This window comes from Canis aureus, chromosome 27 (genome assembly GCF_053574225.1).
Source record: "Canis aureus isolate CA01 chromosome 27, VMU_Caureus_v.1.0, whole genome shotgun sequence".
Classification (NCBI taxonomy): domain Eukaryota; kingdom Metazoa; phylum Chordata; class Mammalia; order Carnivora; family Canidae; genus Canis; species Canis aureus.
Window position 1 is genome coordinate 15048415 of NC_135637.1, and position 12679 is coordinate 15061093.

General features: G+C 57.4%; 1 protein-coding gene across 9 annotated transcripts in view; it reads right to left on the reverse strand.

Annotated features, from left to right (window-relative positions):
* The window catches only part of TBX5 (T-box transcription factor 5), an 86592-nt gene that overhangs the window by 35456 nt on the left and 38457 nt on the right, over positions 1-12679 (reverse strand). For 3 of the 9 annotated variants that reach the window (XM_077875766.1, XM_077875765.1, XM_077875769.1), the window contains exons 2-5: positions 7986-8170; positions 6199-6293; positions 3858-3977; positions 2898-3045 (exon numbers count right to left, since the gene is read on the reverse strand). In XM_077875766.1, coding sequence (XP_077731892.1) covers positions 2898-3045; positions 3858-3977; positions 6199-6293; positions 7986-8132 — 510 coding nt within the window. In that variant the 5' untranslated portion in view covers positions 8133-8170. Of the gene's footprint in view, positions 1-2897; positions 3046-3857; positions 3978-6198; positions 6294-7985; positions 8171-8268; positions 8407-9831; positions 10434-10593; positions 10749-12073; positions 12473-12679 lie in introns of those variants that run through there. The other 6 variants (XM_077875761.1, XM_077875762.1, XM_077875767.1 and 3 more) reach the window with 6 other exon arrangements.

The window sequence follows — 12679 nt, forward strand, 5'->3', positions numbered from 1 at the left end:
TTCTTAATAAAGTTTGCTTAATAAATTAACTCCTGTATAGTGTACTCCCCACCCACTTCCACCCCCCCCCCAAAGGAAGGTATGCAAATATGCAGCAAAGAACTGGTGCCTGGGGAGAAGTGTAAGCTTCAGTTTTGGAATGAAAGGGGAGAACAATCAAATAAATAAACAAACATCCCCCTCCCCCCCAAAAAACAAAACAAAACAAAACAAAACGAAACCCTTTAAGAGACTGAAAAGTAAAAGACTAGTGTTTGCAGAACCAGAATAAAAAAATCCCAGGCTCGGCCATTTGTGTGGAGAATGTGCAAAGTGGAGTCCCTGAAATAAAGAAGGTAATGGGCTAGGGAGTGGGCCTCCAGGGATGGCGAGACCCCCACCCACCACCTACTTCTCACCAGGTTCCCTTTCTACAACGTTATCAACATTTCTGGATCCACCATCAGAATTATCTCCAGCCTTGGCCCCAGACAAACTGTTTTTTTTTTTTTCTTTTTGGCGGGGGCGGGGGTGGGGGAATGCATTCTTTCTCCTTCCTTTCTGCTGTCTCCATGTTTGGGGTGCTCCCGGGGACAAATGGGGTCCCCCTCCTGTAGCCGCACCTATAACGCCACTAGTAGGCCACTACAGAAGGAGGCTCCAGACTGCTGGAGCAGGACTAGTCCTAGGAGACGAGCATCTCCGCTTTAAAAAAGAAAAAAAGAAAAGAAAAGAAAAAAGCCAGCTTTGCCGTTTGGAGGATGCCTGGCTTTTGACGGTTTGGGGAGCTGCGAACGCGAGCGTCCATGAGGACGCCCGATACCTGCCCTGAACGGGCCGATCGCCGCGCGCAACGGCGCACCCTGGCCTGCCCTTCCCTGGGACCCGCCACCTGGAGCGCGCGGCCAGGCGTCCCCGGGTCTCTGATGACTTGCGTCGCCGCCCCGGGGCAGGGTCCCCGGGCCCAGCCCGAGGCCCGAGGCCCGAGGCCCGCGCGGAGGGGGGAGGGGAGGGGAGGGGAGGGGGAGGGGCGGCGGGCGGGGCGACCCCGGGCCCCGCGGCTCCCGACCCCGGCCGCGCGCGGCCCTAATCTGCGGCCGCCGCTGGCCCGGCCTCCTCCCCGGCCGATAGCGACGCCGGCGGGGGCGGCGCGGCGACAGAGAGACGCAGCGGGGCCCCGTGGGCCGCCGCAGCCCCCGGCCGGCGCGGCCATCGTCCCGGCTTAGCCAAATTGCTTTGACGGCCGGGGACAGTGTGGAGACAGCAGCGCGAGGGCGATCTAATGGCTCCTAATTTCATTAGGGCGGCTCTGGGCTCCAGGAGCGGGGCCCGGGGCCGCCCCCAGGACCCCCTCTCTCTTCCGCGGGGCCCGGGAGCCTGGACACGCGCGAGGGTGCCGGAGCCTGGTTGCGGGGGCCGAGCTCCCGCCCCAGCGCGACCCCCGAAGGCACCGCCTGGACCGCCCAGGGAAAGCGAGGTTGCACGGAGTCCCCCCGCCTCCCGGAGTGGCCAGCCCCGCGGGAAACCCGTCGGTCCGCGGCGTCCCCGGCGCTCAGCCGGTCCCGCAGGCCGCGCGCCACCCCGGCCAGCCGATGCCCACGCAGGGCCCGGCCGGCGCTGCGGGCAAACGCGGAGGGAGGGGGCCGGGCGTTTTGCCCTGAAATGCCCCCACTGCACCCTCTGCTCCGTCCCCGCCACCGCGCGCGGGAAGGGAATTGGGCCTTCCTTCTCTCCTCCCCTTGGGCCAGCGGTTCGAGCTCGCACCACCACGTGCAGAGACTGACTCACTGCCCGCATCCCTGTCCCCTCCCGGCGCAGACCCTGCGGGTTCAAGCTGCATGACCTTGGGCAGGACCCGCCCCTCCCCTGCACTCCCATTTATAAAGGCTGCATATTTGTGCGTCCTCCTTTCTAGGCTGCTGTGAGGGCCCAGGGTCCCCAAGACGAAAGAGCCCACTTTCCGGTGGAATCATCAAGCTAGGGATTCTGAACACACTGAATTCGAGACTGTGTTCTTTTCTGGTGATTAGTTATTGCCGGAGAAAAGATATGGAGACAGTTCCCTCCAAATCAGTGTTTTGTTCATTTGTTGTTTTTTGTTGTTGTTGTTGTTGAGGAAAACACTGTTTAAAGCTGGAGAACCTGCTAAGAGCTTGGAAGGCGAGGGGCAGCACACTCAGTGTCCTGCATGCAGACTCCGGTGGTTCACCAGGCTGCTCTGGGGGCCGATGCAGACTCCAGGGTTAGGACTCTGGTCCAGGTTTGCCTGTTCCGGGCATGGTGAGGGTGGGGGAGAAGCTGGAAGTTGGGGGGAAAAAGATAAACCCAAGAGGATCAGCTCAAAAGGGGTGCCCGGGTTGGCCTCTGGCAGGTTGGCTTCCCCATCTGTAAAAGAGGGAACAGGTGGCCTAGGGGCTCCCTCTCAGCTGGAACATCTCAATAACAAGGCAGGGTTTGGAAGTGAGCAGGGAAGGCTATCTAGGGTTCCCATGGAGGTCTAGCCTCTGGGCAGCCTCTGGGCTAGAAGGACCACATTTTCTGAAGATCTGAAACACACAACCCCCCACACCTAATCACAGATGGGACAGAGGTCCAGGCTTCAGTCTCCCCAGGCCCCGGTTCTCCAGCTGCCCCCAGAAGGAAAGGCAGCCCCAGAGCATGGGACGGTGGACCACAGAGAAGACTGCACAGGACAGCGGCGGATTAGGGAGGCCAAGAGAGGAAAAGACCCAGGCCAGTGGAATGAGGCAAGGAAAGGAGAAGCAAGCGTGAGTGAGAGGAGCCAAGAAGAGAGAGAAACTCAGGGAAACAGACAAAGGGGGAAGAGAGAGGGCAAGAGCAACTCAGACCCACGGACTCAGGACAGTCAGAGATGGAGAGTACCGGAGGAGGCCTTGTGGGCTGTATCAGGTACTTACGTGCCCAAAAGGGTCCAGATGGTTGTTGGTGAGCTTGAGTTTCTGGAAGGAAACCAGCTGCCTCATCCAGTGCGCCCCGGTGGCCGGCGAGTCCGGATGCACATAGAGACGGCCCGGCATAGCGGGCTCTGCTTTGCCCGTCACAGACCTGACCAAGGGGGGACAAAACCCGCCCAGACTTAGCGCCCTGTCGTGCTGGCAGGGTCCTGTGCCGGGCCAGACAAGGGCTGCTGAATAGAAGAATGATCTGGAAATGGCCGAATCCTGGGGCCTTGCCTGGGCATCTGCAAACCCAGGTGCTCAGAAGGCCTGCGGCCAGTGTCCAGACAAGTCCCCCACTAAGCGGCTTTTTCTTCTTCCACCCCACCCCTCCCCCTGCACCAGGGGAGCCGCAGGGCCTCGAAGCCTCTTGCTGCCCATGGAATAATTCTTGGGTTCTGAAAGCCTGGACCAAAAAGTCTAAGAAAAGTCCTTAAGGGCTTTCAAATGTGCTTTCTTCTTCGAGCCTCTCTGCACGCTTGGCAGCCACAGGAGCAGTCCACCCGAGGAATGGACCTCTCCTCGCTTGCCTGTTTAACTCAAATACCACGGCCTGACTTTGCAATTTCATAAAAAGGCACGTTCAAAGCAGGTAACTCATAAAAAATAACTGTAAATGGTTTTATGCCCCCAGAAATACCTCCAGCGCTTGGAAACAATACCCTTTTTAAAATATCCACAACCCGTGGGTGCAGGAACAGCTACAGGCCCTTCACATCCTCTGAGCCTCAGTTTTCTTGTCTATAAAATGGGAACTAACAGCTGCTCTTGCCTCCTCTGGGGTGGTCCAGGATAGCAGCAAAACACTCCGCAGGGTGGGGAGTTCAAAGAATGTTTCTTGGTTCTGTCTGGGGGGAGGAGAGTCTGGCCTTCCACTTCCCCCCTTGCCCTCCCCACCGGCCCACACTGGTGCCTACCTACCATTTATTATCTGCGAACTTGTATCTGTGGTCATCGGCTGGGACGATGTCCATGAGGAGAATGTATTTCGTTTTGGGATTGAGGCCCGTCACCTTCACTTTGTAACTGGGAAACATCCGTCTGGGTAGAGAAGGGGAGGGAGACCAAGAAAGGGACGGGTGAGGGGGTGAGGAAGAGAGAAAAAAATTAATGCCAATGTCATAAAGAGCGCATCCACGCATCTTAATGGAACACGCAACTCCTCCACGAGTGAGGAGTGTACAAGAGAAAAGTGGCCCCCGCTCCGCTTTTGCCAGGATCCATTCCAGGTTTCCCTTGAAGTTTTGGGGAGGGGAGAGGCCCAGAGGTGAGCTGGAGGCTGGTGACTATTTGTAACCTGGAGGAAAACAGAAACCTGGAGGTCGCAGCTTCCGTAAAGAAACAGTGGTGAAGAAGGCCCTAACGGAACCTCCATTTCTGCTCTTTGTAAATGCTCTTTTCAGAGCCAGAGACCTACTTTTTTATTTAGGGGCAGAAGGAGCCCAACTCGGTGAGAAGCTGGCCTCCAGCGCCCAGGCAGGTGCTCTAGCCACTCGCTCCGTGCACGCATTGCTGCCGCCTCATGATGACGGCGGGCTGGGTGCGCCCCGGGGACTGCACATCTGTGGGTGCCCATATACCTCTTGTCCTGGCTGGGGTCCCCAGAAAAAAACACAGCTGGTAACCTCTGCTGCGAGCCTTGAGCCAAAATTTATTCCTAAATGCCGTACCCCCCCCCAACTTCTCCAACGTGCCTGGCACTCTTCCTTGGAGAGTCTAAACACTTTGGCCCTCAGCAAAGAAACCCAAAACCCATCCGGGTTTGGTTTTGGAACCAGGATAGTCATGGGCAGATGGGTGCTGCAGACCTGCGGGCCCTGTACCTCTCCCTCTGGGCTTACGGGGTGCGATCCAAATTCCCAGCCCTCTTTCCGAGGCGGGGTGGGGTGCGCCCCGGAAAGCCAGCGAGTGGGAGGCTGGCCGGGGTGGAAGGACGAGCTGCGTGCGGGATCCAGGCTCACCGGGGGATGGTGGGAAGGGGTGAGTGAAGGGAGGCCTCGGAGCCCAAGCCCTGTGGTGTTTATCTGCCGCAGCGCGTGTGCCTGCAGGCAGGCGCGAGGAAGGCTTCCCAGGCCTTTTATAGTTAAATCCCCTCAGCTCAGGCTCGGGGGAGAGGGGGCCCGGGCCAGGTCTTTCCTTCCTCGGCAGAATGGGAAGAAGAGCTTAGTTCCTTCAGTGTAAACAGAACGCGCCTCCTAGTTCACTCAGGCCGAGCGGGGGAGCAGACATTGTTTAATTTCAAATAATAATAAATGTCACTGTTGTCAGTTTATTGCGGGAGGCTTCGGCTGCAGAACCGGGGGGCGTCTGGGGAGGCGGCTCCACCCTCCCCCTTCACACACTCGGTGGCTTGGGCCTACTGGCCTCGCCAGCTTCACACGCCTGCTCCGGGCTGACTCCAGGCTTTCTGCCCTTGAGGCCGCGGAGGGCCAGCCCAGCACCCGGAGGCCTGTGCTGAGGATGTGCCCAGGCCGGGGCACGCACGCACACGCGCTGGCACGCTGAGCTACAGAGCGGCAAGACCCTCCCGCAGCCTCCCCCAGCCGGCTAGCTAGCGGTTCCAGCAAAACACACACACACACACACACACACACACACACACACAACTGCGAGCTTTTAGGAGGGACTCTGGGGTGAGTGTCTTGGCGAAACTGCCGTGTTTATCGGTGTCTGTATATAGAGCCCGGCCGAGCCCCGGTTCAGTTTCAAAGGCTTTGCCTGCTTTCTATAAACAATGAAAGAGGTAGCGAATACATTCAACGATTCAAAGTTTGGCAATCGGGTGGGACACGGGACCCGCTCCAAGGTCAGGCAGGGCGGGAAGGAGGGTGGGGGCCAGGAGTCAAGGCTGCAAGCGGGTCTCATCCCTGTGCCCACTCCGAGCTTCTCTGGTTCCCTTCTCTCTCCGCCTCGTCCCACTTTGTCCCATTACCAATCCACCCGCTGAGCACAGCCCCCCAAGCCCTCGACTCTTCCTTCTGTAAGAGTGGGAGAAATGCCCCGTTTCGGAGGTGAATCTTGCAGGCGTTTCTCCCAGCAGGAATGGAGGTCACTGGAGGAGTTCTCCAGGCACCTTTAACCCAAATCGGGTGAAACAAAATACAATCATCCTCTCTGGCGCGCTCGCTCCCTTTCTCTGCTCTACACTGTTCTCGCCTCTCTCTGCCCCTCTGCCTTCTCCGCCTCTCTGTCTCTCGGAGACACCTTTCCTTCTCCCCCATGATTTCCCCAGGCCCTCCCTCCGCAGAGGTGGCCAGCTCACCTCCCAGCCTTGGTTATGATCATTTCCGTGCCTACTTCGTGAAACTTCAGCCACAGTTCTCTTTCGTGGAGAAACACCTTGATCCCTTCCATTCCCTAGAGGAAGGAGAGAAAAGTCACACAGACGAACCCCAGGAGCAATAGGACTTCCCTCTCCAAACTCTCCCCAAACTCTCCCCAAACTCCCCCCCAAACACAGCTGGTTCCTTCCCTTCGGAGCCTCTGTGCTCTAAAGCTGAGAATAGTATCAAGCCCACTGCAGAGCTGTGTGGACTCTGGAACACGGGCAGCCCTGCCTAGGAACCCCTGTGCTTGCCCCGTGTAACCCCCATGGTGCACTGCTGTCTTCTAATGCCACCAACACAAAGCCAGAGAAAAATCCCCAAACATCTCAGTGCTCTAGCATGTCCACGGGAGGACAGGCTGAGACCCCCAAAATGGGACCAATCTCAATCCCTTTCAGCCAAGATGCAGCCAAAAACAAAAGCAAAAAGCAAACACAAAAACACTAGATCTCAAAAAGCCTGCTCAGAACATTCTTCTGTAGACGCCCAGATAGGCACACACAAGCACACAGACATGCAAATCCCATATCTACGCGTGTTTCATTTCACCATGGCGGTGCAAACACAAACATCCGTGAACAAAATCTCAATTTAAAAATGTTTCTATATGAGAATAGGTTCCCACAGCCCAAAATATTAATTCTCAAATGCGTATGTTAACACATTTTCTAGGTTCTCCTCACATCCAACTTCGTTCACTTCGAGCTGTTTCGATTCAGGGCACAGCCGAAACTTCAACGTTTCCGCTTTCAACTAAATATTATTTTACAAAACCGATGCAAAAAATATACATACAGAAATCTTCGTTTTGCAATAATCCACAACTAATAAGCAGATTTGCTTTTCCGTAGGAAAAAAATCTACGTTTCCCAAGCTCTGTTCCCACTGCCCTCTGCTTCTCTACAACCGTACATGTGTTTTCCTGAGACGGGAAGGGCAAAGAGACAGGTGATGAAGTTCTCAGGAAGGACATTGATCGAAATCCCAAAGAAAGGTTTTGGCTATATCCAAATATCTCTTCTAGTCATGTCACCCTGCTCCGCACCATCTGACACCCTATTTAAATCATCAAGGGCTACACGGGCCGCCTTGAGCACCCAGAACGCCCAGGGAATAGGGTAGAGAGAGCACACCCGAGGCCTCACTCTCTCCTCGGGGCCCAGCTTCCACCCAGGGGAGCCTACTGCAACCTCTCAGCAAAGCCATGCTGCTCCCGCCACCCGGCCAGGGTGAGCCAGCCCTCCAGAGCCCGGCCCAAGACAAATAGTGCAACTCCCTGGTCTGGGCGGCGGCGCGGAGGAGGTGGGCGGAGGCGAAGGCTACGGAAGATCTGAAGAGGGGTCAAGCCATCGCTCACGCCGGCCTGAAGCAGCCGCTGACCCAGCCCTTAATGAGGTGCTGGGGGCTGAGTCTACACCTATGCCAGCAGCAAAGGAATGATCTGGGCTATTGTTAGCTGGCCCCAAATAGCCAGATAATTAAGACTTCTCTCACAACCTAAATGTATTTCCAAAATCCTCTGGCCGTAAAGATTATCATCACAATGAAGTGGATTGGAGTATTCTGATATTTGGGGGACACGGGGCAGAGAAAGGTGGAATTAGTGGGATTTAAAAGGAAAGAAGACAATTATGGGAAAGGGGCAACCCACCCCACCCCCATCCCTCCCCTGCGGGAGGGCCTCTGGTTCCTGCAAAGAGCCTCCGGCTAGAGTTCTCCTTACCTGCTGGGTGAAGGCAGCCTGCGGAGACGCCGGGGACTTGCTGGGGGCTCCTAGCGAGCTCTCGGCCTTGGAGTCGCAGGGTAGATCCTTTGAGTCAGGTTCCAGGGGTGTGTGGGCCAGGCCAAAGCCCTCGTCTGCGTCGGCCATGGTGTGCCCGGCGCCCTGTGCCCGCGCAGGGTCCTACTCTGAGGACAGGAAGCAGAGAGAGAGAAAAAGAAGGTTGGAAACAAGGTTCTAGTGACAGGAGGGAGCAGCTGGGTCCCCAGTGTCCAGCTCCCAGCACCTCCGTTCCCAGCTGAAGGAGGCTGCAGAAGGTTCCCTTATTATTATCATCATTACTACTTTATGACCACGCACAACCTCTTGCGAAAGACCCGGGTCAGACCAGGAGGAGGCGAGGCCCGCATCTCCCCTGCGCAGGCTCCCCACGATAAGCCAGCTGCCCGTCAAATTTGTCTGGACTTCTGGAAGAGCCAATAAAGATAAGGCCTGGGTATTTTTGGAAGCCATTGGGTACGAACCAAAAACAAAACAAAAACCTAGTGTCCTTTCGAGAATTGTTTTTCTCTGTCAAATTCACAGAAGGACATCACAGCTCTGTGTACGAAAACTCGCAAGAGGAATATTTTCCACAGCGAGCAAAATGCCTGCAGTAACCCGCCTCTTGCAAAACCAAAAACATAGGAGGGGAAAGATGTTACAGATGGAGAGAGACCAGGTCCCGAGGAGAATTCACGTTCATCCTTTATCAGTTGCAGGCCTTAAAATTAAAAGTCCTTCAACAGTAAAAGTCCTCCCGCTTTCCCTCAACTTTTTGCAACGGTAAAAAAAACGAAAAGCAGCCCAACAGCCGAGGAAATAAAGCGGCGGTGCGGAGGGAGGCACGCTCCTGGGCGCCCACGGCCCGCGCTCTGTCCCTGCCCCTGCCGGCCCGGCCGGCGTTCTCTGGGCTCTCCAGCCCGGGACGCACATTTTGACGAGCCAGCCAGGCCGAGGGAAGTTTCTCGGAGCTGTAGCCGGGCCTGGCTCGCTGGAAGTGCAGGCCCAAGCTCCAGCTCGCGAGGATATCAAGGGTTCCAGATAAATTCTGGGCTGCAATGGTTGGATCGGCCTCCTGGGCCCGACGCAAGGGGTAGAATGGCCCGGGTGGCGGGCTTAGGAGGTTGGAACACTTAAAATAACAGCTGCAGAACTGTTCAAGCCCGGAGGAGCCTGCCTCTTGCTCTGATCGCCTTCCAATCTCCTCCACGTTTCCAAGTAAGGATTTGCTCCCTCGAAACCGGGTTAGACTGGGAAGGAGGGTGCCGAGGAGGGCCTCCCCAAAGCTTAGCAGCCGCTAAAGCAAAAAGCTGAATCCCCCACTCCCCCAACCCCAGGTCTGCGGTGGCTGGAGACCCGGAGTGGGGCGGTGGAGGACGGCTTCGGAGGCCCGTCTCCGGAGCAGCCTCCCTCGCCACACCCTTGGGGTTCGGGAGGCACGGGGATGGGAGCCCTCGCAGCCTTCTTGCAACAAAAGAACCTGGGGCTGGCGGCCCCCACGTGCGCTCAAGTCTGCCGCCGGCCACGGGGACAAGCCCATCCTGCGCCCGGGTCGGGTCGGCGGCAGCTCAGGGCTGGCGGGGGCGAGCTAGATGCGGTTTGACAGAACCAGGCCGCGCGTCCTGCAACCCTCCACGCCGCTCCGGGGCCGCGCGCCTCCCCGGCTGGCCGGCCGACCGGCTCCACGCGCCCGGAGCTCCCCGCCAGCCCGGGGTCGGGCTGGAGTCCCGCCGTTCGCGCCTCCCGGAGCTGGCTGGGCCGGAGGGCTCCCTCCCGAGCCTCCCGGGCCATCTGCAGGGACGGTTACCTCGCTGGGCGAAGCCGGTGCATTCACCACATCCCTTCTGGCTCCTAGCAGGGAAGCCGGCGGCGAGGCGGGGGCGCGGGCATGGTGGCTCCGGGGTTTATGCCGGGGACTCCTCGCCCAGACTAGCCGCTACCGCTGCCTACAAAGGATCACCCACCGCTGGAGCCTCGGCGGCGACTGCCCACCTCCGACACACACCTCCTCCGCTCTGCGCTCGCTCGCTCGCTCGCTCTCCCGCTCTCCCTAAAGACTTCCAAGTTGTCAGGCGCCAGAAGGGCTCCAAGGAACGCACGCAGCAGCCGCCGCAGCGAGCACCCTGAACGTTATAACCTCGGGGCCCGCTCCTTGCTTGCACCCCTCAGGAGGGGAAGTTGGGAGATAGGAGAGAGCTGTGGGAATGGTCAAGGTCCTTTCTGGGCGCCGCTTTCAGGGTTAAAGTTCTGGAATCCGAGGAAGAGAGTCAGTCTCTCTCTCTCTCTCTCTCTCAGAAATACAAGCCGACTCAGCTGAGCTCAGTGACGTTGGGCTGCCTTGATGCTTACAAAGTACTGAAATTGCCTATCCCACTAGCTCCCACTGCACACAGCCTGCCTCTGCCTCTTACCCGCCCCCCTCCCTCCCTTTCTCCCTCTCTCCCTCCCTTTCTCTTCTCGCTCCCTCCCCCAACCACCTTTTCCATTAGATTTCCCGAACACTCAAATCACAGCACTACTCTCAAACCCAGACCTCGAGCTCACCCCTCCTCTCCACCCCCTTCCCAACCTCCATCCATCTCTGCTTCTCTGAGCTCGGCTCAGAGGCTGCAAAAAATCCTGCACAAATCATCGCAAACCCGGTCGGCTTCTGCCCGGGAAGTAATCTCAGTGACACGGCTGTGCAGAGAACGGAGTCTGCACACACTACGCTGCACACACACACACACACACACACACACGCCTCGCGCCTCCTCTGAAGCCTGGCCTACGTTCTCCCTCCGACGCTGACCTCAAGACAGTGCTGCGTGACCCCGCCTGGCCCGGCTGGCCGCCGACGGCCGCCCTGACATCTCTCCCCCTCCCCACTCACCACCCCAACTCCCAGCGACTCCAGGGTGAAGGCAGGGTGAAGGTGCATTGGGATGGGGGCTCAGATCAAAGATGCCAAGAAAGAAACTGCTGGGGGGCTCCCACCCCCAGGGCCAGCAGACCTCCCTGGCGGGAGGTGTACGCCAGGCAGTACCCAGTTTTATTAAAATAATCAAACAGTCATGGGAGACTGGCTCGGCCCCTCTCCCTGCCCTCCCCCTCTCTGAAATGTATTATTTTGCGGGTTGAAGAGGTCAATAGAAGCGTAAACACAGTGAGTAGGTCTTAGCCTGAGCAGACCCAGTTTGGAGCACCAAGCATCCGAGCTGGGACTAAATGTCAGGGTTTCCTATGGTTTCCCACCCTTGTCTCCCGTACCCCCTCACCTTATTCCTTTCTGGGGCTCTGACTAGAGACGTGGGCCTGCAGGCCTGGGAAGAGGGATGCAGAGAGGAGAAACACGCTGGAGATCAGAGGCCAGCTGGATGCAACATATCCGCTGCAAAATTACAAAGTGGACTGTCCGTCCCTAAAAGTGGGGTGACCAGGGGGAGAAAGCCAGCCCAGCATTTGCTCCAGTTCTCACTCCTCCCTCCAGGTTCTTTGCAAACAACCTTTTGCCGCTGAAGCAGTTTATTTATTTGTGTGAAAACACCCTCAACCGTTTCAGACTGTCAGCTCACAGGACTTTGGGCTCGCTAAGGAGGCGACCCCGGGCCAAAGACTGGAAACAAACATCGCTTCAGGATGAGCTTGAATCTCTGCGCCTCTGGCAAAAGGAAGGGGAAATCCAGAAAGACTTCTCCAATCCCTTTAAATTCTCAGAGATTTGCGGATAAAATAAATTCCCATAAATAAATTGTAGGCCCCTCCCGGGAGGGCAAATCTGAACTCCCCCCAAGTAACTGCCTGGCCAGATTCACTTGGTTCTGGCCACCACTCGAAACTGGGATTTTGAAACCTCGGACGGGAATCTATTCTTGCCAGGTGACAGTCCAAGGCGAAATGCAAGAGAGTCCATTCTTACTTCCACTGTGAAAAACAGCATCTCTGGGAGGGGGTGTTCAGCCGGACCCAGTTGGGGCGGGAAGCCAGGGGGCCCAGGCCAGGTGAAGTGCTGAGCGAAACCCATCCACCACCACCACCACCCCACCATAGCTGTCCAGGGGGACACTCACCTCCAAAAATCCCACCTCTTCTTTCCAGCGCAGAAGCCGGCAGTGGCGCCTTGCTGGGGAGTGGGGGTTCAAGTGGAGAGTTTGCAAAGGGCCCCCCAAAAAAGACCCCCGTTAGGCCGAGCCTTCTTCCAGCGTCTGTCAAGAGTGGTATATGTACCTCCCAGCTCGAAGCTGGTTTGTGGTCTTCGACAAATTAAATATTACTATTTATTACCAGGCATACCCCAATAAAATAAAGAGGCAACCAGGCGATACCGACTATCTCACCAGCCGCTGCACCTATAGGACTTGGAGACGTCACGAGTCACGCAACCGGCCCGCGCGCTGTCACGCTCGACTGGGGGGCAGCGCGGAGGTTCATTTCTCCCCGTCTTCGCCCATCAGTCCCGGGGCTGCGCAGCCACAAGTTCCAGACGCCTCGGCCGCGGGAATAAATAAAGAAATAAACAAACCCAGCGCTCTTCGGGGAAATGGGGGTGGCGAACATCAGGCACAAATAGAGCCAAGATCGATTTTCTCGGAGGGGGAGGGGGAGGGGAGGGTGGGCAAGGGAGGTGGGAGCGCACCTCGGCCCAAGGCCCCGGGAAGAAATCAGATGGGGGGGGG